Source organism: Cheilinus undulatus, linkage group 1 (assembly GCF_018320785.1).
Source record: "Cheilinus undulatus linkage group 1, ASM1832078v1, whole genome shotgun sequence".
NCBI lineage: Eukaryota > Metazoa > Chordata > Actinopteri > Labriformes > Labridae > Cheilinus > Cheilinus undulatus.
In genome coordinates, this window is record NC_054865.1 from 35,555,601 (window position 1) to 35,581,298 (window position 25,698).

At 37.7% G+C, this 25,698-nt stretch overlaps 1 protein-coding gene across 8 annotated transcripts in view; it reads left to right on the forward strand.

Annotated features, from left to right (window-relative positions):
- The window catches only part of tead1b (TEA domain family member 1b), a 67,026-nt gene that overhangs the window by 26,858 nt on the left and 14,470 nt on the right, over positions 1–25,698 (forward strand). For 3 of the 8 annotated variants that reach the window (XM_041798048.1, XM_041798194.1, XM_041798122.1), the window contains 6 exons: positions 15,711–15,775; positions 17,930–18,145; positions 21,567–21,578; positions 22,381–22,512; positions 22,802–22,848; positions 22,955–23,016. In XM_041798048.1, the coding sequence (XP_041653982.1) occupies positions 15,711–15,775; positions 17,930–18,145; positions 21,567–21,578; positions 22,381–22,512; positions 22,802–22,848; positions 22,955–23,016 (534 nt within the window). The remainder of the gene's footprint in view (positions 1–15,710; positions 15,776–17,929; positions 18,146–21,566; positions 21,579–22,380; positions 22,513–22,801; positions 22,849–22,954; positions 23,017–25,698) is intronic. The other 5 variants (XM_041798264.1, XM_041798329.1, XM_041798494.1 and 2 more) reach the window with 5 other exon arrangements.

A 25,698-nucleotide genomic window follows, 5' to 3' on the forward strand; every position in this document is an offset into this window, starting at 1 on the left:
ACAGTTGTACAAATTCCCCAGCTAAGCTTGCTGAGAACCCCTGCCCTAGACTATAAGCTGCTTGATGTGTCAATTCTGATTCCCCCTGTGAACAAAGCAGAACCTCTAGTTTCTCCTATGTCTTTGCTGATCTAAACATATGTTACCTTTGTGTTTTCTGATGAAAAAAATATGTTTTTATAATATGCTGATTTACACATTTATTTTAGCCAATAACAATATTAATTTACACATTAAAGAAAGAGACTTACGATGACATGGGTCTGTTGGTCCTGCCTAAACACCACAAACTTATTTGGACATATTTCTGATATTTACAAACAATATAGGCTGATATATACAGCCTTTATATTGATTGTATATATTGGCAGAAATGTTCATATTTATCACCCGCGATAATAATCTTTTAAAGCTAATAATGAAAAATGGTATGAGAAGAGAGAGTAGGAGAAAACATTACACTGAACAGCAGGGGGATCAAATTCAGTTAAAACCAGTGCAGTGAGGACTGTAGCCTCTGTATATGGGTGCCTGCCCTACTAACTGAGCTAAACTAATACCTGGGTATTGGTATTGTTTTAAGTCTGTTATCAAACATCCAGTGTGCAAAAAAACAGGTGGCATATATTTAATGCTGTAAAGCTAGTATACCTGTTGATTCAGAGAAGTGTTTCTATTGGGCAGATGAAGTGATCTTTTGAACAAATGTGGATTTTTTTATGGTCAAACATGAAAGAAAATGCCAGCTCTTCGGGAGTCAAGCATCATCTGATAAAGATCAGTGGCATGTAGTTTGTAAGACATGTTCAGGAAACATTTCAAGAGCAAGGACTACTAGCAATAATTTAGATAAAGCATATTTCAGTGCCCATTTTAAAAAGTGACACCAAGAATTACAAAGGGATGAAAAACACACCTGACTCCTAGACTGATTAAAATTTCCTCACTTGAAGTCTCTGTAAAGTGACACAAACATACATTTAAGGTTTGTTGTATGACAGATGGCTGTGCTGTTAACCACTGGGCGAACTTTCAGTAATGAAAAACATCTTCAAGTACAAAAAATCGAGTTTCAATTAATGAAAAATGTGGCAGTAAAATCTGCTCTAGTATGCTGAAGTGTCAGATGAAAATGCTGAAATGCGCCCAACTCAAGAGAAAGGTAGTCCTTTCCAAAAAAAAAAAAAAAAAAAAATACTACAGCCTGAATGGGGGACTCATCTGTCTGCTCTGCTGGACCTGTCAACTCTAAGCCACTAAAGAAACAATCAGTCTTGTCATAACAGGCAGATACTTTGGTGCTAAAAAGTGTGTTTCATTTTCTCATCATGCATTTTAAAACTTCGGGTATTCTGACTATTTCATTTTCCGTGTGTAATGTTAAGTTACGTTTGCCTTGCATTTAGGAGACATCTGTCTCTAGTACAGTAAGTGCAAATAACTTCAGTCTTATCTGGTGTGATCTCAAAGCACGGCATCATAACAGCGTTGCTTCCTGGTCTCGCAAACTATGGGATGGGTCAAGGATCACACAGAACGTGTGTGTGGTAATCATGCGACAAAAAAATTGTGGCGTTCAAAGTAATCTGAGTTAACACAATATCTACGTGTTAACTTTGAAAGCCCTAGTTTAAATGCACCTTTATGTTAGTTCCTGCTATGCCTGCTTCAAGGGACAAATTGACAAGCACTCCAGTAATTAGCCTGCACCCTGATATTACAGTGCACTATATGGTCAGAGCGCAGCACTGTTACTTTCTGCCATAGATCACTCTGTTATGTTACTTTCAATGATCTGCAGGCCACGGTGATTGGTAGGTTGGGCAAGTTCACCTGACACTGAACAAGCTGGCTAGCTGGCTGCTAATTTCTAATGAAAGTATAGGTGAATGAAAGACTATAAAAAGATTCAGTGGTCAGTGCTTTATATTGTTGTAGATTGAGGGTAGTGGGATAATTCACTCAAGGCTATGGTGCTTCACAGAGTCCCACATTTACCCTGCCAAAAATAAACCTTGTGGTGAATCATGTTGCTTTACAGGAACTCTAAATGTAAATAGTGCTACTGGCCCTAATTTTTACAACAAGCCATGAATTGAATGGGTGCACTGACTGGCCTACCAGACGATATCTGGAATGTTTTTTCGACAGTACTTGTGATATCAGTGTTTCCCCTACCATTATATTAGGGGGGGGCGCCCCACTCCCCCAACGGCACCCCCCGCCCACCCCTTGAAGGTCGAGTTAATCTTCATTTAACTGTATTTTCTATATAGCACCAGATCACAAAAGAAGTCATTTAATGATACCTTTCCCATAGAGGAGGGTTATACCTAGTCCCTTTATTAAACAAACTAAAAATCCCTGTGTTATTCATCTAGAATGCATGTAATTTCTGAGTCCTGGTTTTTTGCTTGTTCTGTCTGACTTTATAACCAGAGCTGAGCAAGCTCACTGAGCAGAGAGCCCCGCCTCCTCCTTCCCTCATCAGAGCTGCGGTCACATGTGTGCTGGGATGCTTTGACTCAGTATCATGAGGGAGAGTTTTCTAATTCAACTGACTTATCCTCTAAAGTTGTGTATGAACTGATGCCTCGCTTGTTTTACGTCCGAGGTAGTTAGATGAGCGCTGAAGCGCAAGACTTCAGCAATTGTGTGTAATTCATTAAATTGTCAAAACAAGTCTGACACTTGTAATGCAGGAACACACTGCAATCCACTGTATATCACGCTGAACAACCAAACTGACAAACCGGTGGGAAACGTGGTTAAAATTAGCGACAGTTGAGCTCATGTCCCCACCAGCTCCCTCCTGGTCCTCTCACCACAGCAGGCAGAAATATGCATGGTCCCTCACAGGTGTGAGGGGATCAGCTCGGCTCCTATACAGACTGAGCGGCCCATTCCCACCTGATGATCATTTTTAATTTTAAAATTCATTCATCTGGGATCAATAAACTGGCAGACAACCTTTTTGTCTTTTAAACTTTTTTTTTTCTTTTTCTTTTGAACACCATGATTTCTGTAAGTGTTTGTGTCTATGTCTCCCCCTTAGGCTGTAAGCCTAGGGGGAACACTGGATATATAAGGTGCATATATTTGTCATGATTTTTAGGTGTTTTTACACTAATTATGAATACTTAAGGAACTTTCCTCTTCCTTAGCTTTGATTCAAAAACAACTTTGAGTCAAAGCTCCTTCTGGTCACCTTTACATGAGTCTATCATGAACCAAAAGAGCCCATCATGACACCAAAGTTTGACTTCATTTATTCATATTAGTCATAGCCAGCACGTCTTTCTTTGTACTCACCTGCTGAATTGATCCTCAGAGATTGAAAATATTGATTTGACTCAGTGTCTTACTTTGATGTTGTTGAAAGGAGCTTGAAGCGTGTGCACAGGGTGCACCTTGCTGACTGTTAGTGCCGTGTTCACACATTGGACCTGCCACACAGCCGGTTCCTCAGGAGACTCATAATTACAGCCGTCCTTTCAGATTAGTCCAGAAGCCTGTCCAACTGTGGCTTCCCTCCTTGGTCGTTCATTTCATCCCTTTCCCTCTCCTGAGAGGCACACCTCAGCACAATGACCAGGCCTGCTTCTACAATAATGTATGTGATGATAAACACAGTGGCTCCTAATTGATAGAGTGATTCAGACAAGGGCTGCCTGTGCAAATTGGTCCCCTGTGAGTTTATTGCACTGAGTTGGGACTCGCGGGTTTCAGTTCGAGCAGAGAGAGAGGAAATAGAAAAGGCTGGACCTGCTGAGTGATAAAGAGGCTGTCTTTGCCTCCTTCAGCCCTGTCTGAATACATGCACAGTTCAGCAGAGGTTGGCTGCTGTAATCCTCTCAGTGTCTCCAGGAAGGCTCAGGTTAGTGACCTACTGCTTTGTGATGTCTTGTAAGATTTTCAGAGAACACCTCACCTTTAATCCCCCACTGTTCAACTAACACATTAGCTCAACCGCTCCTGACCCAGCCCCTGTAATAAAGCCTTTTATCCAGCTCAATAAGGTCATTTCAAGTTAAGTATTGATTTCCTCAGTGTCTAGAGAAAAATGGATTTATAAAGAGCTGTTAATTACGGCTGCACACTGCATTATATAGAGAACTTCATTTAGCTTTAGCTGGATATTTAAACCTGGGGCTCCTACTCACCGCAAGGGTTTCCATCCACATGTTTACATGCACATTTAATGTTTGTGCATAAATAATATAAAATGTAAACATATTAACAAGAGGATTCAACTTTTCTTAGGTGGAAGAGGTTATCAGAAAGGAAAGAGTGATGACAGACAAACCAAATGAAGCAATTTCACACATGCATTCCAGATCATTTTCCTACTACATCTTCCTTAGTTGATGTAAAAAAAAAAAAAAAACATTGTGGAAAAGGTGGAGGAAGCAACAGAGTCAGCTGTACAATGCTATTGTGATCATTTTTGACTAATCAATGCATTCTGCAGTTTGACACCTTCCCATTATGAACAAAATAGCAGACAAGAGGATACCAGTGAACAGAAAATAAAGATAAGTCCCAATACTTGCTCACCCCGATACAACACCAAAATTGGAGGGTGTGTGTGTGAAAAAAACTAGTCTTTTTCTGTTCACATATGCACCTCTCCCTACTTTGCCTGCCTGTTTCAGTCTAGGATATACAATATCCGATTAAAAACAAACAACTGGCCACAAACAAATGTGAAATAGGGGACAAGCATCATGCAATGTTGAAGAGGAGGACATCTTTGTTCCTCTGTCTTCCTTACAAGTCTTCTACCATAGGCATCAGCCAGTGTTTTGATTGGTTAGATGTGTGGTCCGGTCTTGCTTTACTCTTGTGAGGCCTGAATGTTAGACTGATGACCAGAGGTGATGTCTTGTCTCCTTTGAGACCAGTATACTTTAAGTATGATTGGAAAGTCCATGTCTCTAATACAGATGTGCTCAGGAGAGCAGGGATGGGAATGGCAGCCGCTTTTTTACGGGAACCTGGCCTGCTTTCCTGGTCCTGATCCAGCTCACCTCATACTGAGTGCCCAGGACCTGGTGGGCTGGTCCAGACACCAGGGGTGGCTATGTGAGTCATGGAGGGGGCAGCTCGGAGGATACCTGGAGAGATGGGGCATGGGCCTGGCGTTGGCCATCAGGAGGCCAGAGCAATGTCGGACCATGGTTGATGCAGTGAAGTGCCAAACTGGCAAATGCTACCATACCTGACCTGAGCGTACTTGATGTGTGCTTGTCCAGAGTAAAACTCTGAAAAACCGACCACTTTTTTTAAAAAATAGTTGCTGCAATTTCACCCATTATGTTGCTGGACTCACAACGTGCTTGAAAAAAAAAAATTGGTGTGTATCATTTGCACAAATAATACGTCTGATGTTTGTAGTCCTTAAAGTTTCTTGCACACCAAATGCTTTTTTAGGATTTTTTTTTTTTTTTCACCAGGCCCCATGCACGTACTGAGATTCAAGACTTTTTTCATATATGTTAATTACTTCAAATCTGAAAAAAACTTGTGTAACAGAAAAATAATCCTAAGGATTTCAATAGGGTCCTTCACAGCCTTGGTGCTTGGGCCCTAACTAAACGGCACTGACCTTCTACCTGTGTGTACCATTGCTGTCATGCGTGGACTGGAGGAGAGAAAGGCGGAAACCTCATGTATTGTACTGGGTAAATGTATCTCAGTTTACCAGAGGATATTAATAATAATAATAATAATAATAATAATAATAATAATAATAATAATAACTTTATTTGTATAGCACTTTTAAAAACATGGGTTTACAAAGTGCTTATAAAACCACACTACAGACTTTCGCAACACAAATTTTTTTAAAATATGCATTATTTATTTGCTACTGATGTGCATAGAAAGGGCATGTCAAAATTCACCTCTAAATTGCTCACATTTCATCTTGGATGTGCAAAAGCCTTTAAACTGCTGCTGTGGAGTTGGCATCTGAAGAAATGATTAACTTCCTGTAGCAGAAACATCTGTTTATACAGTGCTTAACAAATTTATTAGACCACCCTAACCCTAACCAAAGTAAGGTTTATGCCACAGCTGCCCTAAATTAACAGCATTGGTAATTACCTAAATCATTTTTTATGTTTCTACAATGGTTAATACACCAATATGTAGAAGCTCTTTAACCCAAATGATATTTTTAATGCTAAAATATAATTGTTATTGTTATCCATGAATTTTCAAATTAACTGATTTACAAAAAACTGAAAAAATAGTAAAATAGTATTTCTTGATTAATATGTCAAATTATAGTTATTTACTTGCATTCCTGAACAGAAAAATGAGTTTTAGTGGTTGAATGTTATGCTTGATTAATTTCTGACTTTTCAGAGAAGCCCAGTGAGCCGGCTCAAATTTGGCTGAATTCAGTTTGAAATTCCTCATTCCTGTCCAAAATGGTAAAACATGGAGAGCTCACTGAAAATGAAAGGGTACACATTAAAGCACTTCATGATGCTGGATGGTCTTTGAGACAAATATGACAGGTGGTCTAATAAATTTATTAAGCACTCTATATCCTCAATTATGTTTCTTTTTAACAGCCCATGTGACAGGTTAAAAAAACAGTCATATTTCTGTGTTAAAAAAATTAAATTACATTAAAAATCACTTAGAAATTTGCAGGACAAAATCAACTAAAACTGCTTTGTCCGAAGGGGTCGACAAAAACGACTCAAACCAGAATTTGATCCCAGGAGCTATTTTCTACATTTTAATTGAAACTTTTTGGTGCCTCTGATCAGATTTTTTTCTCTTTTATATCTAATGCAAATGAGCTAAAACTTCTTGTTATAGAGAAAACCATTGCTCACTGTCCAAATTAAAGGACTCATCACAATGAATAAAATACTAAGCTTCAAGTTAAAACACGTTTCAGATGGCAGCATGTGGATGTTTTATGTCAAAGTTTGGAAAATGAGGCACAGAAAACCCTAAAGAACCTCACTGATCGTCTTGTCCTCTGCTAGCCATCATTTGTTCATAAATTCTCAGCCTTCTGAAAAATAAACTACTCTTAATTGTAGGCCTGCTTATTCTGTGTCTCTGTTACTCTTTTTAAATGAGGCCTGAATAGAGTTGTTTCCTGTGGATATGGGAGGAACACCCATGTACATGCAAGAGCAGAACTAAAGAGCCTGTGAGAATTTTATGAGACATTAAAAAGACTGTACCATAATAATATCCCTTAACTAGATCAAACAAGTGTCAAAGGCTACAACACATGCACAAAAACACCCTACAACACATGCTACAGAAATATACAGTTCTATTTATACATGTGTATTATACTCCCTGGTTATTTTTTGGGGCTAAAACACACATAATACATAAATACAGAAACAATTTAAGGAGAAGCTATACAGTATGGAACTTTCTGTTTAGCCTGCAGGCACTTGGGTGGTTTATGTGTATGCGTGTGAAGCAGGGAGGGATTTCCATTGTGTCTCAGAGAATAGCTTTAGTGTGTATGATCACTGTGGTGTCACGCATACAACGTCTGGCCTTGAAGTCTTTTTATATGGACCCACGCTTTCAGTGCAAGGCTCCAACAATACAGGATGTTAAAGCATTTTTTAATAAGCAGATGGTGGACTGGAGTTAGAAGTTAAGATGAGGAGACATTATCTTCTCATTTCCACACAAGATTTCACTTCCGAAGAAGTTTGAGCACTCAGTAGTTTAGCAGAGAGAAAATTACAAACACTATAGCTGTTATAACACGGGAAACACCTGCAGTCTCTGGACCAGCTGAGGGTTTTTTATATTTAGATGCAATTGTTTAAGCCTACATAACTGACATTGTGTTCCCACCCTGCAGTCCTGCATGATTTATTCCTTTGAAATTATTCGTCACGCAGTAAACTAGTCGTCTTCATGGCCTTTTGCCTCTCAGCCAGAGCTTACATAATGCTAAAGTGATAGCATGGTGCTTTCCCTCCAAAAAGCAACACTGTCAGTTTTCTTCCAAGCCACAAGTCACAGGTTCTCCTCCACTTGGCAGGCGATGGTCTCCCATTGATATTACAAGTACAAAGGCTTCCTGCCCCTGCCTGCTATTCTCAAAACCTGGGACGAATGCCTTCATATTGTTGGTTTACCCTTTTGTGATGCTAATGTTTGCCTGAGACCCTTGAGTCATCTATCACGGATGACAGGAAAGCAGGGCCATTGTGTTGGCTCACCACATGCACGTGTGCACACACACACCTACACAAACACATGCTGGTCTCCTGTCAACGTAACTTTAAAAAAGAAGATGGAAAAGAGAGGGGTTATACAAGAGACTAGATCAATTTTTATAAAGTTAGAGACATGCTCCTTGTGAAGGTTTAAAGCGATTCAATAATTGCTACCTTGAACTATCAATTTATTCATTTCTCATTCTTTTATTTGAGAAGTGGATTGATTAATTTGACACCAAATAGCAGTAAAACCCTTTTTTTAATATAAATTCTCAGATGTCAAGGTAACATCTTCAAAATGATTCTTTGATCAAACACAAGTCAAAAATACTAGATCTGCATTGTATAAAAAAGAGAAAACCAAAAAAATCATTTTTTTGCAGACTGGTATTTTTTTTCTTGTAATATTCAAAAAAGGTCCATTAAAATGTTATAGAATTTGAAATCAGGGTTTTTTGTGTCTATTTTCTTATATTCAGTACTTGATGCCTTTTTAAAATGTAATGAAGTACAATACCTTGAATACCTCCCCAAAATTAACTTAAGTAAAAGTAGGGCTTTGAAAAGTTCCCCAAAAGTACAAGTCCATCCCCTGCTCAGCACAAATTAAGACCCCCTTCACTTTTTTCAGTTTTGTTAGGTTGCAGCCTGATGATGCAGTTGAATGTATATAAACCATACGTTGGCTACGTAAATAATACATAAGCCAATGTAGCTATGTTAGCTTTAGCAACATGAGCTTTAGAAAATGTAGCTACAGCTAACTTAGCTAGGTAGATAATGTACGCATGTTGCTTGCATAGCTGCTTTGTGAGCTTAGCTTTAGCTGTGTAGCTCCGTTAGCTATGTAGCTACGTTACATTAATAGCTCCCGCAGCTTAAGGAGCTATGTAAGCAACACTGGCTGCATTGGAATTTTTTCATGTAAGCAGAATGTTTGGGGAGAATGAAAGGGGAGCAAAGCTCTTTGTCAGGATCAAATTACTTTTAGGACAAATAACCATGTAAGTAGTTCCATCAAAATGTAATCTGAATCGTCTTTGGATTACTCTGTAATGCCTTACTAACATTGCATGTGTTATCACTGAAGTCATTACTGTGTCTGACAGACTGATATATTGTTATTTCCACAAACCACTTTCCTAAATAGCTGTGGACATCTTAAACCTGAATCTGGAGTTTAAAAAAAGATTTACATAAGATATTCAGAGGATCAAGAAAGGAAAGGCAGCTATATTAAGTTTTGATTAAAAACAGCATTAAATGAAGGGTTTATGATCGATGTGTCCTGACAGTCTGGGCTGCAGCACATGTGTACTCTCTGTTCTGTGAGGCTGCCCTCTCAGGGCCTGCACAGACGCACAACCACACACATGCAGGCAATCTGCCGACTGATACTGGGCCAGGCCCAGCGCCGTCTCATGGCAGAGTGCTGGGCCAGATGTGACTGTGGTTGTGCCTGCATTAGAAAAAAGTGCTGTTACAGGAAATGGATGCTTTTATAAAAGGGGAAAAAAAGCTCGAGCTGAGCAGTAAAGTATTGTGCTTCTGCTCAGAGGGTGAAAGAAGGCTGGTTAAATAGTTTAATATGCCATTAGTTAAATTAGCCTCAGTGTTTATGTTACACATGTGCATTTGTGCTGGTGAAGCATTTGTGTTTGCATATAATTCTGCTTTAATTATGACAAACAATGCTCAGTTATACAAATGTAGAGTTAAAAAGTCATGGAATCTCCAGTGTTGACTTCCCTGTCATGTTTACTACATGCTTACCATCATTGGAGCTCTATTTTGGAAATAAGATTTGAAAATGGATTACATTTGTCTTTTTCTGTACAAAAGGACTTAATAATCTTTATTTTTGACAGTCACATCAAGATCTGTCTCTTTGTTTTATTTTGGTTGCAAAATTTATTTCGAAGGAAGACAATTTTTACACCAGTGGACCTTTGGGAGGGAAGTTAGTGGGAGTCTTTCTGGGTGTGGTATCTCTGAGGTTGGTCCACAATGCACTGTGACAGTTCTCTTCATTGTTGTTCACACAGAGACAGCCTTTCCCAGGTTCCTCAGAGAAAGGCTGCTGAGGGCCAAATTGGATTTCAGACTGAATGAGGAGTCTACTCAGGATGGTCTAGGGAAAGTTGGGCCACCCCGTCTTTGTGGGGCTGCTACTGCTGGAGTGCCATTCATATGTCCCACATCCTTTAAAGTCATTGAGATTCAGAGGAGAGTTCACTGTGGTCAGGTGGAGGACTCCTCCAGCTGCTTAACAGCACAAATCTACTCAGGGGTCACACTATAAATATTTAATCCTTTTTTCTGCTGCTTTGAGTGACAGGAACTCCCTACAAAAAGTTCATTTTCTTAGCCCTTTCTAGGATGGCTACATCTGCAGGGCTCGGGTTAGACTTAGTTTTAGCTCTGATGTCCAGGAAAACTAATTCAGGGAAACATTTTTACAAAAGAGGCCTATTTGAGAATGCTGCCAATGGAAAGCTAGACTGAGCATGAGACCAACTCTCAAGAAGAGAGATCTACAGCAGGGACTTGATCTCTAAATGTAATCTAAAACATTTCCTACAAATAGCATTTAATATTTTTGCTGTTTGCTCTCCTGACTGATAAAATGGCTTTTTATTCTTTAGGCAGTATTCAAAGTGACTGCCTTACTGCTACACCAAGACAGGATAAAGTTTATGAAACTATGTACATCAGAATTAAAACCAGCCTTAAGAGTCCCCTAGACCCTGAAGTAACACGTAGGTGCCATAGTTTTATTGTTTACACACTCCATTCAGACGGACAGCTGCACAGCTTGGAGAACCAGCAGTAGTAGATGATGACAGAGAGAGAGAGGGGAAAGAAATGAGAGTATCAGCAGATGATGAGAGGTAAACAGTGAACATCCTACTAACAAAAATATTTAGGTTCAACATTTTGGGGCTCCAATCTTGATTACAATTTCTTTTTAATATTGAATATCTAGAGATTCCGAATCCCATCTGATTCTCATATTTGCCAAGATTAGAGTTTCAATGGTTTTTGCTTACAAAAACAATTAAAGTCAACCTAATAACTACTAGATGTCTCAAGCGTATTCCATTTAACTTAGTACAGTTAGCATTGTTGTGAAACACATGACATCAAATTTCTACTCAGAGTGGTAACGTGGTAAAAACAGCTTGACCTGAGCAGTCAAAAAACATGTATTAGAAAAGTGAATTCAAATAACCTCAGTTCCATGTTTAGTTTGGAGATGTCGGGACAAGTTAGTAGTATTTAACGCAGCCCTGCTGCTTCTGCCTTGCGAAACAGTCGTGACAGATGCTGCAAGTGGCTGTTGGACTGTTTTCACTCACAAACTTGAAGTATTTCCATACCACTGATAAGACACAGGATTACTAATGTTGCTGCGGCTTCTTTGTTGTCTTACTTTTGCATTAATGGTCTGCTGCAAATTATACTGTTTACAACAGCTGACATAAATACTATAAATGCTACGTATACTAATGTGAGTATTATCCAGTTATTGGTTAATATTGGAAAGGTAAACTCCTAGTAACATCATCATTCAGGTTACAGCCAGATAAAATCAGACTACTGCACAGTCCTTTTTCCTTAACAAGCTCAGTATTCTCAGCATATGTGAGTGTGGTGGCTTGTCTTCACTTCCATCAGTCAGGACAGTAGAAAGCCAAATGTCCTAAAGACAAACATACTGTAAGATGCTAACAGTTTTCACATGTTCACAGTGTGGCCGACTCTTATCAACAACATTTTTTAAAGTGTGGCTGGTAACAGAAAGTCTCTGTGTCACAGATAACTTTTACATTTCAGGTGGTAGAAAGCATTGTAGCATTTCCTGAATGGGCCTTTACAGTTTTTGTCAACAATTGTTCAGCAGGGAAAAAAGCCTGATGGTTGTCCTGGACTCGGACGGGTTTTTTCCAGCCTGGTGTAAAGGATGAATAATTCAACAGTAAGCAAGCTTTCAGCTGACCGTTTGTGTGCTTTGATCTGGGAATCAGGAGTTTACATGAATGCCTGTATTGTCATGTTCTGTTTATGTGTGAATTATTGAAACTGCTGCAGCTCCACTCTTCATGATGTAAAGTTTACTGCTCAGACAGGCTGCAGGTGTAAATCCACAGATGTTGTTTATTTGTCCCGCAAGGTCATGTGACTGGGTTCACTCAGGCCGGCCTCGCCTGAGCGTTCAGTGTGAAAAGAGTTTCGGGGTCAACCTTTAACAAACTCCTGCTCAGTGCCAGAGCCCAGCCCTCCGCCCATTCCTTTTAGAGGAACAACAAAGGGTGCAGGTGTGGCACAAAGCCAGGTGCTGCAAGTATCAAAGATCTCATGTTGACAAGTTTATAGATTGTTATATAGTTTGTTTAGACTTTCAGAGCTTTAATGAAGACTTGGAATCAAACTTTGAGCTGTAATAGTACTGAGACAACATAATACTTGATTAGACTTTGACTCGGCAGAAATAAAGAATTTAAACCTCCAGTGAAGAGCTTTAAGCTTGTCATAAAACAGACTGATATTTTAAGTGATATCTTTATATAAACTAAAGGAGCAAAGCCAAACATGAGGAGGAAGAATGATTATTTAAACATTTGTTTGCCTTTAAACATTTTTTTTCATATCAGCGACAGAGATTCTCAGTGATTCTAAAATTTGAATGTTAAAAAAATCAAAAGAATCTTACATGTATCAAAAAGAGAAGAGGTATTTTTGTCCACAGGGGGCGCCAAAATCAACACAAAATAAAGTTTATCATAGAAGGAAAGATTGGTTTGTCTCAAGCCAGTTTAAACTATTTTCTTACAATAAAAAAGTACACTTTTTTTTTTAAACAAAATCATTCTGTTTATTTAAACAGTTTTTAAATGAAGTAAAGCTACAGTAAATAACAAATTTCACTAAATAACACATTTTGATCAAACTTCAATTTAAATCATCCCTGGACAAAATGAGTGTCAGGATTGAATCTGTGAGTGCTCTGCTTTGTATTCTAAGTCTGAATCAAAAACCAATCAGGATTAGATACATATAATGAGCCAATCGCAGTGACTCTTTGAGGAGACTGGGTTGCAAATTGCTGCTGTGACAAAAGATGGGGGTTTCTGTTATTTGCTCCCCTCTGTGGTACTGTAGAAATATGCAAGAGGAAAAAAAATCCAAGATGGCAGACTCTGTGGAGGGGCCCCTTGTTCTGTACAAATAAAAGGCTTATTTTGTGTTATTTAAAATACAACAATTTTAAGCATAAGGAGATTAAACACTCATTCAGATAAGCCTGTTCATATGTTATGTGTCATTTTTACCAAGTTTGTTCTGCTAAATGCTACTAGATCAATATTACACACTGCATCTTTAAAGGAATCCTTTCCTGGCATTATCAGCAGCTAATCAGTCAGCCAGTCAGATCAGTTACTCTTCCATTGCTTTCTGATGAAGTTGGTATATTAAGTCCTGCCCCCTCTTGAATTTTGATTGTTACGTGAAGGAGAAGTGAAATTGAGTGCTGTGATTTTCTATAAATTGAACTGTTGAGAGCTCAGAGAGAGCAGTGATAAAAACAGCTGGCGCTGACGGCACGTTTAGCACCTTGTCAAGTCAAGTCATCTTTATTTATATATCACATTTAAAACAACCAGGGTCAACCAAAGTGCTTCACAGGGTAAAAGGTAGGGTGCTAAGTGCCACAAACACTGGATTACATTGGTTTGTGTTGAAAATGAGAGATTATGGTGCTAAAAGCACCAGCTGTGGCCACAGGCCTTAACTTACAGAGAGAAAGAAAGCAAACAATTCAATCTATTTTTTAAGCAGTTAATCTTTAACATTACTGACAACATTTGCATAAAATCATTTTTAACATAAAATAATAATTTTGTACTCTGAAGTTAGAATCTGAAATATTTGAATCTGAAATGTAATTGGCCCAATAGTTTTATGGTGGTTTGTTGTTTTTTTTTTTGTTTTTTTGTTTTTTTGGCTCTCATATGAAGATAATTAAAGACATGGTAAATAACCCTTCCTTTCATATTACTGACAGTTGAACAGCACACTAGAGCCATAAATATGAATCGTGGCACCAGCTCTCCCATGTTCTCATTAAACAAAAAACAGCAGATAAACCAAACATATATCAGTGTTCCTCTCTATAGGTTTTACAGCATGTCTCCTTTACCCCTGTCCTTTAAACCTCCAAGATGTGTCTTTTTCCTCTGATAGAGAAAGCATTTTCTGTTGATTACCTAAGAGACAGCTGATTAGCAAATACACTGCAGTCCAATTGTGATCTTACAAAAGTGAGACCTTTGATTGATAATGAGGTGAATGTAGAAAAATGTTTCATTGTGTTAAGGTTTGGCTCATTTCATAGAGGAGTTGAGCAGATCCATGGCATTGGTTGGCTACAGCTGGACACATAATTAGAGTGCCTCCTTACCTATAATTTGTGTAATAGTTTTGGTTAGCGGCATGTTATTACCATATGAAAGGGCTAAGCAGGGGTCATGTGCATTGCTGCAGCAATTAGAGCCGAGCTGCGGGCGGAAGAATGTTTAGAGCTGTTGTTAATTGGAAAACTGTACAAAGCTATGCTTTAATTATAATTTAGTCAGAGCTGCACTGTTTTAAACCCAATATATTCCGTTGCCATTATCTTGTGTAATAGTATGAACAGCCAGGTCTGTTTCCTTTCAAAGCGCCATCGCCTTTGAAGAGAATGAGCCTGAATTAGATTAATTTGAAAGGCTGAGCTGCTGTGAGTTTTTTCATGCTAATGTCGCTAGTTGTTTTCACAAACAGACTGGGTCTGGAGTGTTTAAGAGATGTCCATGTAACTTCTGATTTGCATGCACTTAAAATATGATTATAGATCTTACTGTTTAGAGCTGAATGTGTTGTTTTGAGACGTTAGCCTGGGAAGCATTTTGAATAAATATATTGCCACAAGGAAAAACATAAAAAAACAGTCTCACAGTTATCCAGAAAAATAATTAATATTCAAAATTTTATTTTCAGTTGGTGAAGATTTAACCATGCTTAAATTTAAATAAAATATAAAAAGATATAAACAGCTTGATGAGTGATTTTACAAGCACAGCCTCTCTTATCTTTTTTTTTTTTTAAAGATTTCTTTCTGTCCTTTATTTGATAGGGCAGTGGATAGAGTCGGAAACAGGGAAGAGAGCGGGGAGGGACATGCAGGAAATAGTGCCACGGGTCAGACTCGAACCCTGGTCGCCTGCGTACATGGTGTGCGCCTTGACCACTCGACTACCGGCGCGCCCCACCTCTCTTATCTTTTTTAAAAGCCTTCACAGTTTTCATCATTTTGACACCTTAAAACAGTTTCATAGTCTTCAACTTAGAAATATCCATTCCTCTCCTGATATTCTGAATGTCTCAAATTTTTTCATGTTAGAGAATATTTTAAGAAATTTCTCCTCTTTCTATTTTCGTTAGGTCGAAATGAGCTGATTGCCAGATACATCAAGCTACGGACTGGAAAGACGAGGACTCGTAAGCAGGTAAGACGAGAGTCAAGATGTCAGTTTCATGGGTATTTGCGTTTTTTCTGTAAGAGACAATGAAAGAAAAACCCCCGATGAGTCTAACATTTCTTAAACTGTCACTCTTCCTTGCACTTATACGTGCACAAATACTGTACCCACAGTAGATTTGTCTTTATATGCTTTAAAGTCTTAAATATTAAATGTGAATAATTTCTAAATAGATTCATTTTCTACAGTAGATACAGAAGTTTAATGTAGCTTGGCGGTTCGAGTATTCTTCATCATAAGTAAATCCTGGAGGCCGTGCCCTTGGTCAGAGTAAAAGCATTGATTAAAAGGAAGGTGGAGGCTCTAATAGATCGGTTCCTCCTCTGATCAAAGCGAGTATCTGCTGCAGTCAGTGTTGAAGAGTGCATCCTGTTTTCTCCAGTATAACTCTCACAACAGAGCTGGAGTCAGATTTCAGGCTCAAACTGTGATGTATTTATTAGCCTGTGCTGTCATGTCATGATAATGAAGGAAAACCCAACAGAATTTTAAGCCTTTCAGTCTTTCTGTTCCATTTTCCAAAAGTTGTTATCATAGTATTTAGATAAATGAAAGGATATTGGGGATTGTCATGTTGAAGTGTACACTCTGATGATGCTTCAGTGACACACTGACTGACCATGCTCCTAAACAGGAAATTCCCTGTATGACCACTGACTTGCATGACCGTGATAAACAAGCTGGTATCTGCAGAATAACATCTGATCAGTGTGTGTGAATTGATCAGTCTGGACCAGAGAGACTGTTTTTTCTCGATCTCTCTCCTCACTGTGCTGTTCTTTAAAGGATGAAAATAAGGGATGCTTTGTTTTACAACTTAAATAGTAGGATGAAAAAAATATAAAGCAGCATTTAAGTATTTTGAATTTTTTAACTCTTTTCCTAACTGGTTTTCAGAATGTTTAATAAAAATAAATTTAACATCTTTAGATTTCAACAGACAGTACGTCATGAGTCTATATAACACGTTCTTTTTTCTGTACAAGCATTAAAGAGTTGACACTTCATTCAGGCAGAAATAGGCTTTGGCGGCTCTTGTTTTCACAAACAGTCAGAAGATTTTTTCCTGTATTCTTTGTCTTTAAAATGTTAGAAATTTTGAATTATTTCAGGTTTAATCAGCAGCCCATGATGTAGTGGTTTAAGAATTATATCAACACACAAAAAATTAGTTTTAACAATATTTTTTTCTAGATTTATTTGCAAGAAAATATGTTTAAAAAAGAATGATTTGCAAAAAAAAATATGATAAATGTCCACATTATATTCAAAAACAGTTGGTCAAAAGATGATTTTCTTTACTCTTTGTCTTCAAAAATGCTTGAAATCTTGAATAATTCTAGGTATAAGTTTCCAGAACCAAAAGCAGCATCTTTAAATTTTTGTTTTATTCAATCAATGGCCCACAACACTGAATTTAAGTCTTTATCAACACAAAAAAACATCAAATTTGAGTTGTTTGAATTACTTTTTCTGGATCTTTGCATTGAAATACAATGGAAATTGTTGATTTGTTTTAAAAAAGATACATTTCCATTTTGTAATGCCTATATAACTTTCCAACTTGAGTTTATGCATCAACAGGAAAAAATATTTGAATATCATAAATGTTACACTGCATTGAAAACCCAGCACTGTCAGCATTACTCATGTGATTAGAGTCAGAGAGAAGATACGAAGCATTTTACCCTCCCTTCTCCACAATACTTCTCATTCAAACTGCCTCTGTTTTGATACTTCTAAATGTTTCAAGTGAGAATTATTAAATAACGTTAACTGTGTGAACGTCAGAGATAAACTTGGCTGGTGAAATGCCTCGCCCGGCTCCCGGAAGAATACAAGACCAGCCGATTGTGATTCAGCACACAGCAGATCACATCTGGGTGCTCTTAATGTGAGCTAAAGGGGCCTGCATCCTCCTTAATCAGTTCACTTACATGACGACTGCACACAGCAAAGCGCATGATTGGCTGTTAGCTTAGTGTGAGGTTTTAAGTTGCTTTTTCTCTGCACATTTTCACATTCAAGTGTTTTTTTAACTAAGAAATTAATTACCGACATCATAATTTTTTGGGTTGTTCTTGTTTTTTTATTTTCCATTTTCTCTTTCTTTGAATGGAGGTGTCTAGTCACATACAGGTCTTAGCAAGAAAGAAAGTTCGAGAAATCCAAGCTGCCATTAAGGTACGTCTGGCTTTGCCCAGTTGCAGGGGGCTTTTCATTGCCATGGTTACAGGCTCTTCCTTTGTTTTCCTCCCCTCCCCTACCCTGCAGGTGTCTAGTCACATTCAGGTTCTTGCCAGAAGGAAATCTCGTGAGTTTCATTCCAAGCTAAAGGTATGCGCTTCTCTGCTTTTGGGCTTGTGGGTTGCTGTGCGTTTTTACTTCCTGTTTCCCGTGGTGACAGAGTGAATGCCTGTTGCTCTGATCCCCCCTCTCCTAACCCCCCAAAATCCTCTGTTGACTGTAGTCTGTTTTCCTCTTCTAACATCCTTCACTCCAGCTTCACAGTCTCTCACCTGTCCTCAAATCTTGCTCTCACTGTCCTGTCTACTTTTTTCATCTTTTTTATTCACCTTTTCCTCACCAGCGTAAGAGCAGCTGCTCAACATACACATGGTGTAGTATTAGAAAGTGATCTCTTAAAAATATCTAAATACAATTAAATGGTGAATGTCTTTAAACTTTTTTTATTGCTACAATATACTGACAAATATCTAAATTTTTTAGGTAAATACCGGTGCTAAGGGTTTAATCTATTAACCATTTATCTGCCAATGACATGCAATAGGTAAAGATATTTAAAATTCCTGCGAGGAATTTTTAGTGGGTTATATAATGGACTGAACTTGATTCTTAGACATCTCAATGACCTAGTAAAGCAAACAGTTGATGACTAGGTTCATTATCCTAGTATGTTTTTTATGATGGTAGTAAATCCTTTGCAGGGTTTCTGTCATACAGAAAATAAAAGTACATTTTGCTGAAGCAGTCTTTTTAAGGCAATACAGCAAATACTTTGATCAGTTACACTGTTCAAAGAAGCAGGATAGGAACTGTAATAAAAATACAACTTAGATATGAACTTAGATATGAATTTTGAACAGGACAAAATTAACAAACAGAAGTTCTCCACAGGGGGTGCCATAATAAACACAAAATTAAAGTCTCTCAAAGGAGCTTTAAAAGCATTGATTTAATAAGTCTTTAGATCTTTTACTTTTTTGTAAAGATACAAGGCATTTACACATAATTTACTGTTATGCTAGCAGTGCTCTAAGGCAGTTGCACAGTGGTGTTTTAAGACATCAGCCAAGACAGTCTAGCTGCAGACCGTTCATCTGAGATCCTAAATATATCATATTTTAATTTGCTGGTACAGCATACTTCCAGTTTTATAATAATAATAATAATTATAATGAATTTTATTTTAAAAATTGCTTTTCAAAAATTTGGTTACTGTACAAAAAAGATTTTTTTGGAAGAAATTCTACTTTATTCATAAACAAAGTCTTGCAGCTACACCCCTGAAATAACCACATATAAAACATTACACACAAATCAAGATTTCATAAATAAAACAGAGAAAAGATCAGAGGTGTAATCTGGATTTAATTATGTATTGACCTGTTTTAGATATATTTACTTGCTCGCTTTTAGCTGTGTTAACTTTACTTTAAGCTAACATAGCTATGCTGGTTATGTAATTAATGTTACTACATAAGCCAATGTAGCTAAGTTAGCTTTAGCAACATGAGCTTTAGCAACTGTAGCTAAAGCTAGGTAGATAACATATACATAGTAAATGTAGCTGCTTTTTGAGTTTAGCTGTAGCTATGTTATCTATGTAGCTCCGTTAGCTTCATAGCTTATGAAGCTAACGGAGCTTCTTAAACTATGTTAGAATGTTTTCATGGGAGGACAAGCTTTTTTCCTGTCAGTAGACAGTTTACTCTGCTTTATTTAGCATTTTGAAATCAGATTTGTAGGTCAGGTTTTTAACTTTTAACTTTTGTAATCCTAACCATGACCTTAAAGGTGCAGTGTGTAAATTTGCAAATATCAGCAACATCTAACAGTGAAGTCTAGGCTTTGATGCTCATTTCCTTGGTAGAAACTGTGGCAGCTAATTTAGTAAAAGAATAAAATGTATATCTGTTATTTGGTTCCTTCTGTGATACCATAGAAACATGTAAAATGCAAAATCCAATATGGTGGCATCCTTGGAGGAGACCCTCCCAATTTATGATTAAAAGGATTATTTTGAATTGATTAAAAAAAATGTATTTAGGTGATTAAACACTCACTTAGATAGACTGACTTTTACATTTTATTTTAACCAAGTTTGTACTGCTTAATGCTTCTAGGCTAACTATTACACACTGTACCTTCAACACTTGCCCTTACCCTAAATGGAAATTTAAGCTGATTTTATTTCTAGAGTTTTAGTGTGTATTTCTGTTCTGATATGATAAGATGAATGGTCTGTGAGGGTGGCCATCAGAGATGTACGGTCTGCAGCTAGACCCCTCTCAACATTAGCTCCCTAACGTTCTCAGAGTAACAATAACACACTTATGGTGTGTGTTTAATTTCATTGATGTATTTCACAGAGATGCATGCAATTAACATTGCTTTGTAATGCAACCCCTGTCCTTGGCTTGGCTTTTATGATTAAACAGAAGCATGAGGCCTAAAGAATTACAATCAGAGACATTTTAATACAATACAAATGCAAACATTATAATGTAAGACTAAAATAAAGCAATAAGGATGAAGCAGATGAAAATAGTGATAAAGTTCACATAGTTTGCAGATGTGGGGAAGCATGCTGGCGTTGGCTGTTGGTGTGAGTGGCTGAAAGCTGAGGGTCTGAGGTTTGATGGCGGCTGGCTATTTACTGAAATGCCCTCTCTGCTTTCCTTCAACCAGTTGATTATGACAGATTAATGATAATCAGTAGCTTCCCTTCCTTCAAGTTCAGATGTCATCATTTCAGAGCCTACTTTGTCATTTCAGCAATAGTGAAATTTGTTAACAATCACAAATGTGTGTAATAGAAATAATTTTGTGTAATACTGACCTGTTATTTCAGGCATTTATGAAGTAATCTCTTTATGTATCAAAGAAAAAAACTCCACCCATGTACCACTCTCCTCTGTTTTTGGAGAGTCGACTTCATTTTGACTTTCACACTTTACTCCACTCCCAGTATTCAGCACAAATTAATGACCCCTCATTAATCTGTGCGTGTGTAAGTGTGGGTGTGTTGAGAAACTGAAAGAGTCAAACAGCTAGCTACATGAATGCCTTTTTTCCAAGGGAAAAGACAGCTGTGTGAAGAAAAACAGACAGCTTTTGTATGAATCGCTGTCTTTTCTCATTTAAAGCAAATTAGAGTTCTCTGGCAAAGAGAAGCACGAGTGTGCCCTTCATTTAAAGGGGCATCAATGAAAACCTGCTGTTGCGAGTCTTGTCTGTGGCATTTCAGTGAAATAACAGTCATTACGTTGCTGTTCTGGAGTAATGACTTTTGATCAGATTGTGAAAATTATAGAGTGAAACATCCTCAGAAGAATGAAAAAAAAAACATTCATAATCCTTTATTATTTTTTTCATGACACATCTGTGTTCTGTGTGAGGATGGCTGAATGAAATAGTTTCGTATTGACTCAGATTTGAACAGTTTAAAAATGTTGAATCACTGAAAATGACTGAAATGCATATCTATAATGAATCCATGTTTGTTTGCATTTAGGTTACAAGTATGGTAAGTATTTATTTTGTTTCTGCTTTGATTTTGGGCTGCCTCGTCCTTCAGCTGCTAGTGTTGCCTTTGTGCTCCTGCCATAGCTGCTGTCCCATGTTTCTCAGTGTAATGGTCCTTCTTTTGGCCATTACATGTTATCATATTGTAGCTTGAGTCTGCTCCACCAGTGTCTGCTGCCAGCATGCTTATATTTGCTGTCTGCCACCAGTCAGTCTGCATGGGTCTGCTCCTGTTCACTCTGCTTCAGGAAAACAGAATAAACTTCATCTGTATAAACTTATTTCCTAACCAGGATACAGTTTATAATGGTTATTTTTAATTCTGACGAAAACTCCCAATAGTTGAGCATTTCCTTTACTAAATATTTCCCCCCGACATTATGAAAAAGGATGATAAGTAGTGAAAACACTTAACCAATGGGATCTGTGTCCTTCAGATTTACTTGAGAATTCTTTACAATGTTTAGATGTGTTTTGACATGCAGACAAATGCAGCCTTGGTAGAAGTGCTGCTGAATTAGTTTCTTAAAAGTACGCCAATGGTAGATGTCAACACAAACTTTTCTAAGTGCATACCTCTGCTAAGCATTGTATATCGGAATTCAGCTGTGATTGTTTGGCACATTCCTTTTAAAATAGCAAAGTAGAGATGCATCTTCTTTTAACCTGCTCGCTGTTTACTGTGAGAGGTCAGTGCTGCTTTCAGTGTGTTGTTAGGAGTGTGCTTGTTGCTACCTCTGCAACATAGTCCACCTCCCCCACTTTCTGTGTGAGTGCTAAGCCTTTTGTGACTGCTGTTAAAGGACCAGGCAGTGAAGGACAAAGCCCTCCAGAGCATGGCCTCCATGTCCTCGGCTCAGATCGTCTCTGCCACGGCTATTCACAACAAGCTGGGACTGCCAGGCATCCCGCGCCCAGCCTTCCCTGGAGCAGGGGTAAGACCCTTGTCTGCACCCCGCTATTGATCCCTCCTGTCCAGCTTCACCCAGGGCAGCCACAGGGCCAAACACTCCGGCGCCCGGGCCAAATCACATTACACACCACAGCTTTGCACAACCACCCCTATCAGATAAGCACATGATCAAAAGGAGTGGTAGTCAAGATAACTACATGCACTGAACATGGAGCTAAGAGCCAGTTTGATCTTGTTGCTAACAGCTGCTCATAATTGGATACTCTTTGTTGTTTGTTCTTTGTCGTCTACTTATACATCTAATTCTCTAGTTATGGCAGGGAATGATATCAGCCGGTCAGCCTGGATCCTCGCAAGAGTAAGTATCAGAGTTGCTCACATCATTTGAACTTTTTTAAGCAATATATTCATAATATTGTGCTGCTGAAATGTTTTTAATTAGACTTTGTAATTGTCTGTTCCAGTATTAAGCCTTTCACCCAGCAAGCCTACTCCATCCAGCCAGCTGTCACAACAGCCATTTCAAGTGAGTATTAACCAACAAGAAAACTAAACTTTATCATAAATAATACAATATATTTTCCATAACTGTTGGATTATTCTAAAGAACTTGTGTAACTTTATTCTTCTGATGTCCACAAAAGAGTAAAACTGCTCTTTTAATCTTCAAACCACGGTACAGAGCAGACTTGTGAACTTCAGCAGCTATTTTATGTTCCATCTTAGCTTTTACCCTTCGGTCAAATTGTTTATCCTCTTTAGATAAACATAATTGGCCAAGCTGTAAAATTGTATAAAACACTTGTATTAATGGACCACCAACATTTTACTTAATTTAATATAATCTGATGAAAATACTGACTAACCTAAAATGAAGACGAACGTAAAATTAGAGAACTACCCATATTGATACCCTTAGTGATCTGAATCTTTATTGATAATATCCATAATTCTTCATTATTTGGTTGAAGATGAGGCAATATTACATTTTTGGGAGAACTCATACATCTGTTTTATACTGCTAGGTGAACAATATTAAAAAAATTAATATTTACATGTGTACACCTACGCTTGTGGAAGGACCAGATTATAAATAAAAACACAAACAGTGTGTATGGTGTTGATCTGAAGGAGGGACTAAAAATTCAGGGTAAACATTACACATCAGAAAAATAATAAATGTAACTTGAAGTTTGAGATTGAAGAAAAATACACATTTGGGAAGGTTGCTGCAGCATCTTTGGGACTGTGGGAGTATATACAAGTGTTCTTTTACATGCTTGTACATATGAGTTTCTGCAATGGTTAATACACCAATATGTAGAAGCTCTTTAACCCAAATGATATTTTTAATGCTAAAATATAATTATTATTGTTATCCATGTATTTTCAAATGTACTGATTTACAACAAAACTGAAAAAATAGGAAAGCACATTAATATTTCTTGATTAATATGTCAAATTATAGTTATTTACTTGCATTCCTGAACAGAAAAAATAGTTTTAGTGGTTGAATGTTATGCTTGATTCATTTCTGACTTCTCAGAGAAGCCCAGTGAGCCGGCTCAAATTTGGGTATAAAAAGGTGAATTCAGTTTGAAATTCCTCATTCCTGTTCAAAATGGTAAAACGTGGAGAGCTCCCTGAAAATGAAAGAGTCCGCATTAAAGCACTTCATGATGCTGGATGGTCTCTGAGACAAATATGACAGGTGGTCTAATAAATTTGTTAAGCACTGTATACATACCAGCATATACACATACATACATCTATGTACACGCATGTTTATGAGGTGAAGTGTAAATTTCACCTGCTTGTGTTAAAAACTTCCCAAGCTGCAGGGTAAGTGGATGGGTGCCAAGTAGAAAGATAAATAGATCTACTTTCCTGAGGTAAAAGCAAGGTATCCAGTAGCAGCTTACAAACACGACATGAGATGTCACCTACATTTAACGCAGAAATATGTTTTGAACTGTAGAAGAACAAAATCTGTGCAAGACCTTAAAGCTACATAGCACTGTTTACAACAGGAGACATCGTTTGAATATGGACCAAACAAATGTCTTACAACTTTGTTACTGTTTTTTTAGTATATACAGGTCTGTGAGTATTAGTATGATAGTGTGATAGTATGGATACAAGAATGCTGACTAGACATAATCAGAAGTATACCATGTGTAAGGCTGTGGGTAGTAATGAGATAAGATCATTTCACACAGTTGATTACTGCAAAATATACATATGAGGTGAGGGAGCCTTCTTACAGTCTTTCAGTTACAGTGAAAGAGTCATTACTGCAACATCTGAGTGCAGTACATACATAAAATTACTAATTAGTACAGTAATAGGTTGACTGGTGCACATATGCATATGTAATGAGACATTTTTCCACAGTTATTTACATTAAAGTAAGTATAATCTATCAGTGCAAATGTGCATGGGATTTTACCACAGTAATTTACGTTACAGGTGGGAGATGAATGTGTGCACATGTGCACATGAGATGAGTGAGATGTATTCCTGATACTACAGAAGTCGGTGGGCATACTGAGGTGTAGTCCTGGGGCTAGAGCGGGCTAGAAATCACAATCAGCTTTAGTGGCCCAGTACACTTACGCAATAAGGACTTTGACTCTGGTTAGCTTTCCTCTCAATGTGCAGGAATTACACATCAAATACAAAAATACTTAAACTTGCAAATTATCAACATTAAGATTTAGATATGTACAAGCTGTTTTGTTATTATTTCTAGTTATTTTAATTATCAGTGATCTAGTTCAGATTGTAATAACCTTGTCATCCTCATGGAAAAAGGTTGTAAACAAAAGGGGAAATTTAAAACTGGTTTGCTCTGAAGCAAGTGTGTTGATAGAGGTGAAATGTGTTAGCAGCAACAACCTTTAGGAGGAAGGAGTTGGGATGTTCATGTTGGTACCTAAAAAACTGTTTGCAGTCTGAGCCTATAGAACATTATTTGTGAATTAGTATTCAAGCACTTCTGTGCTTGCAACATATTCTATCAAAAAAGAGGTTTCACTGCTCTGCAGAAAATCCTGTCATGCAACATCTTCAGCCAAATTCATCAAGTTTTTGTGTTTGTGTATTTGGTGACTGTGTGTGCCAAAGTAAAAATAGAAACATTTGTTGGCTGTGGATACAGAACTTCTGAAGATGGAGAGTTATGTAACACCATGCCAAATCATCTGAT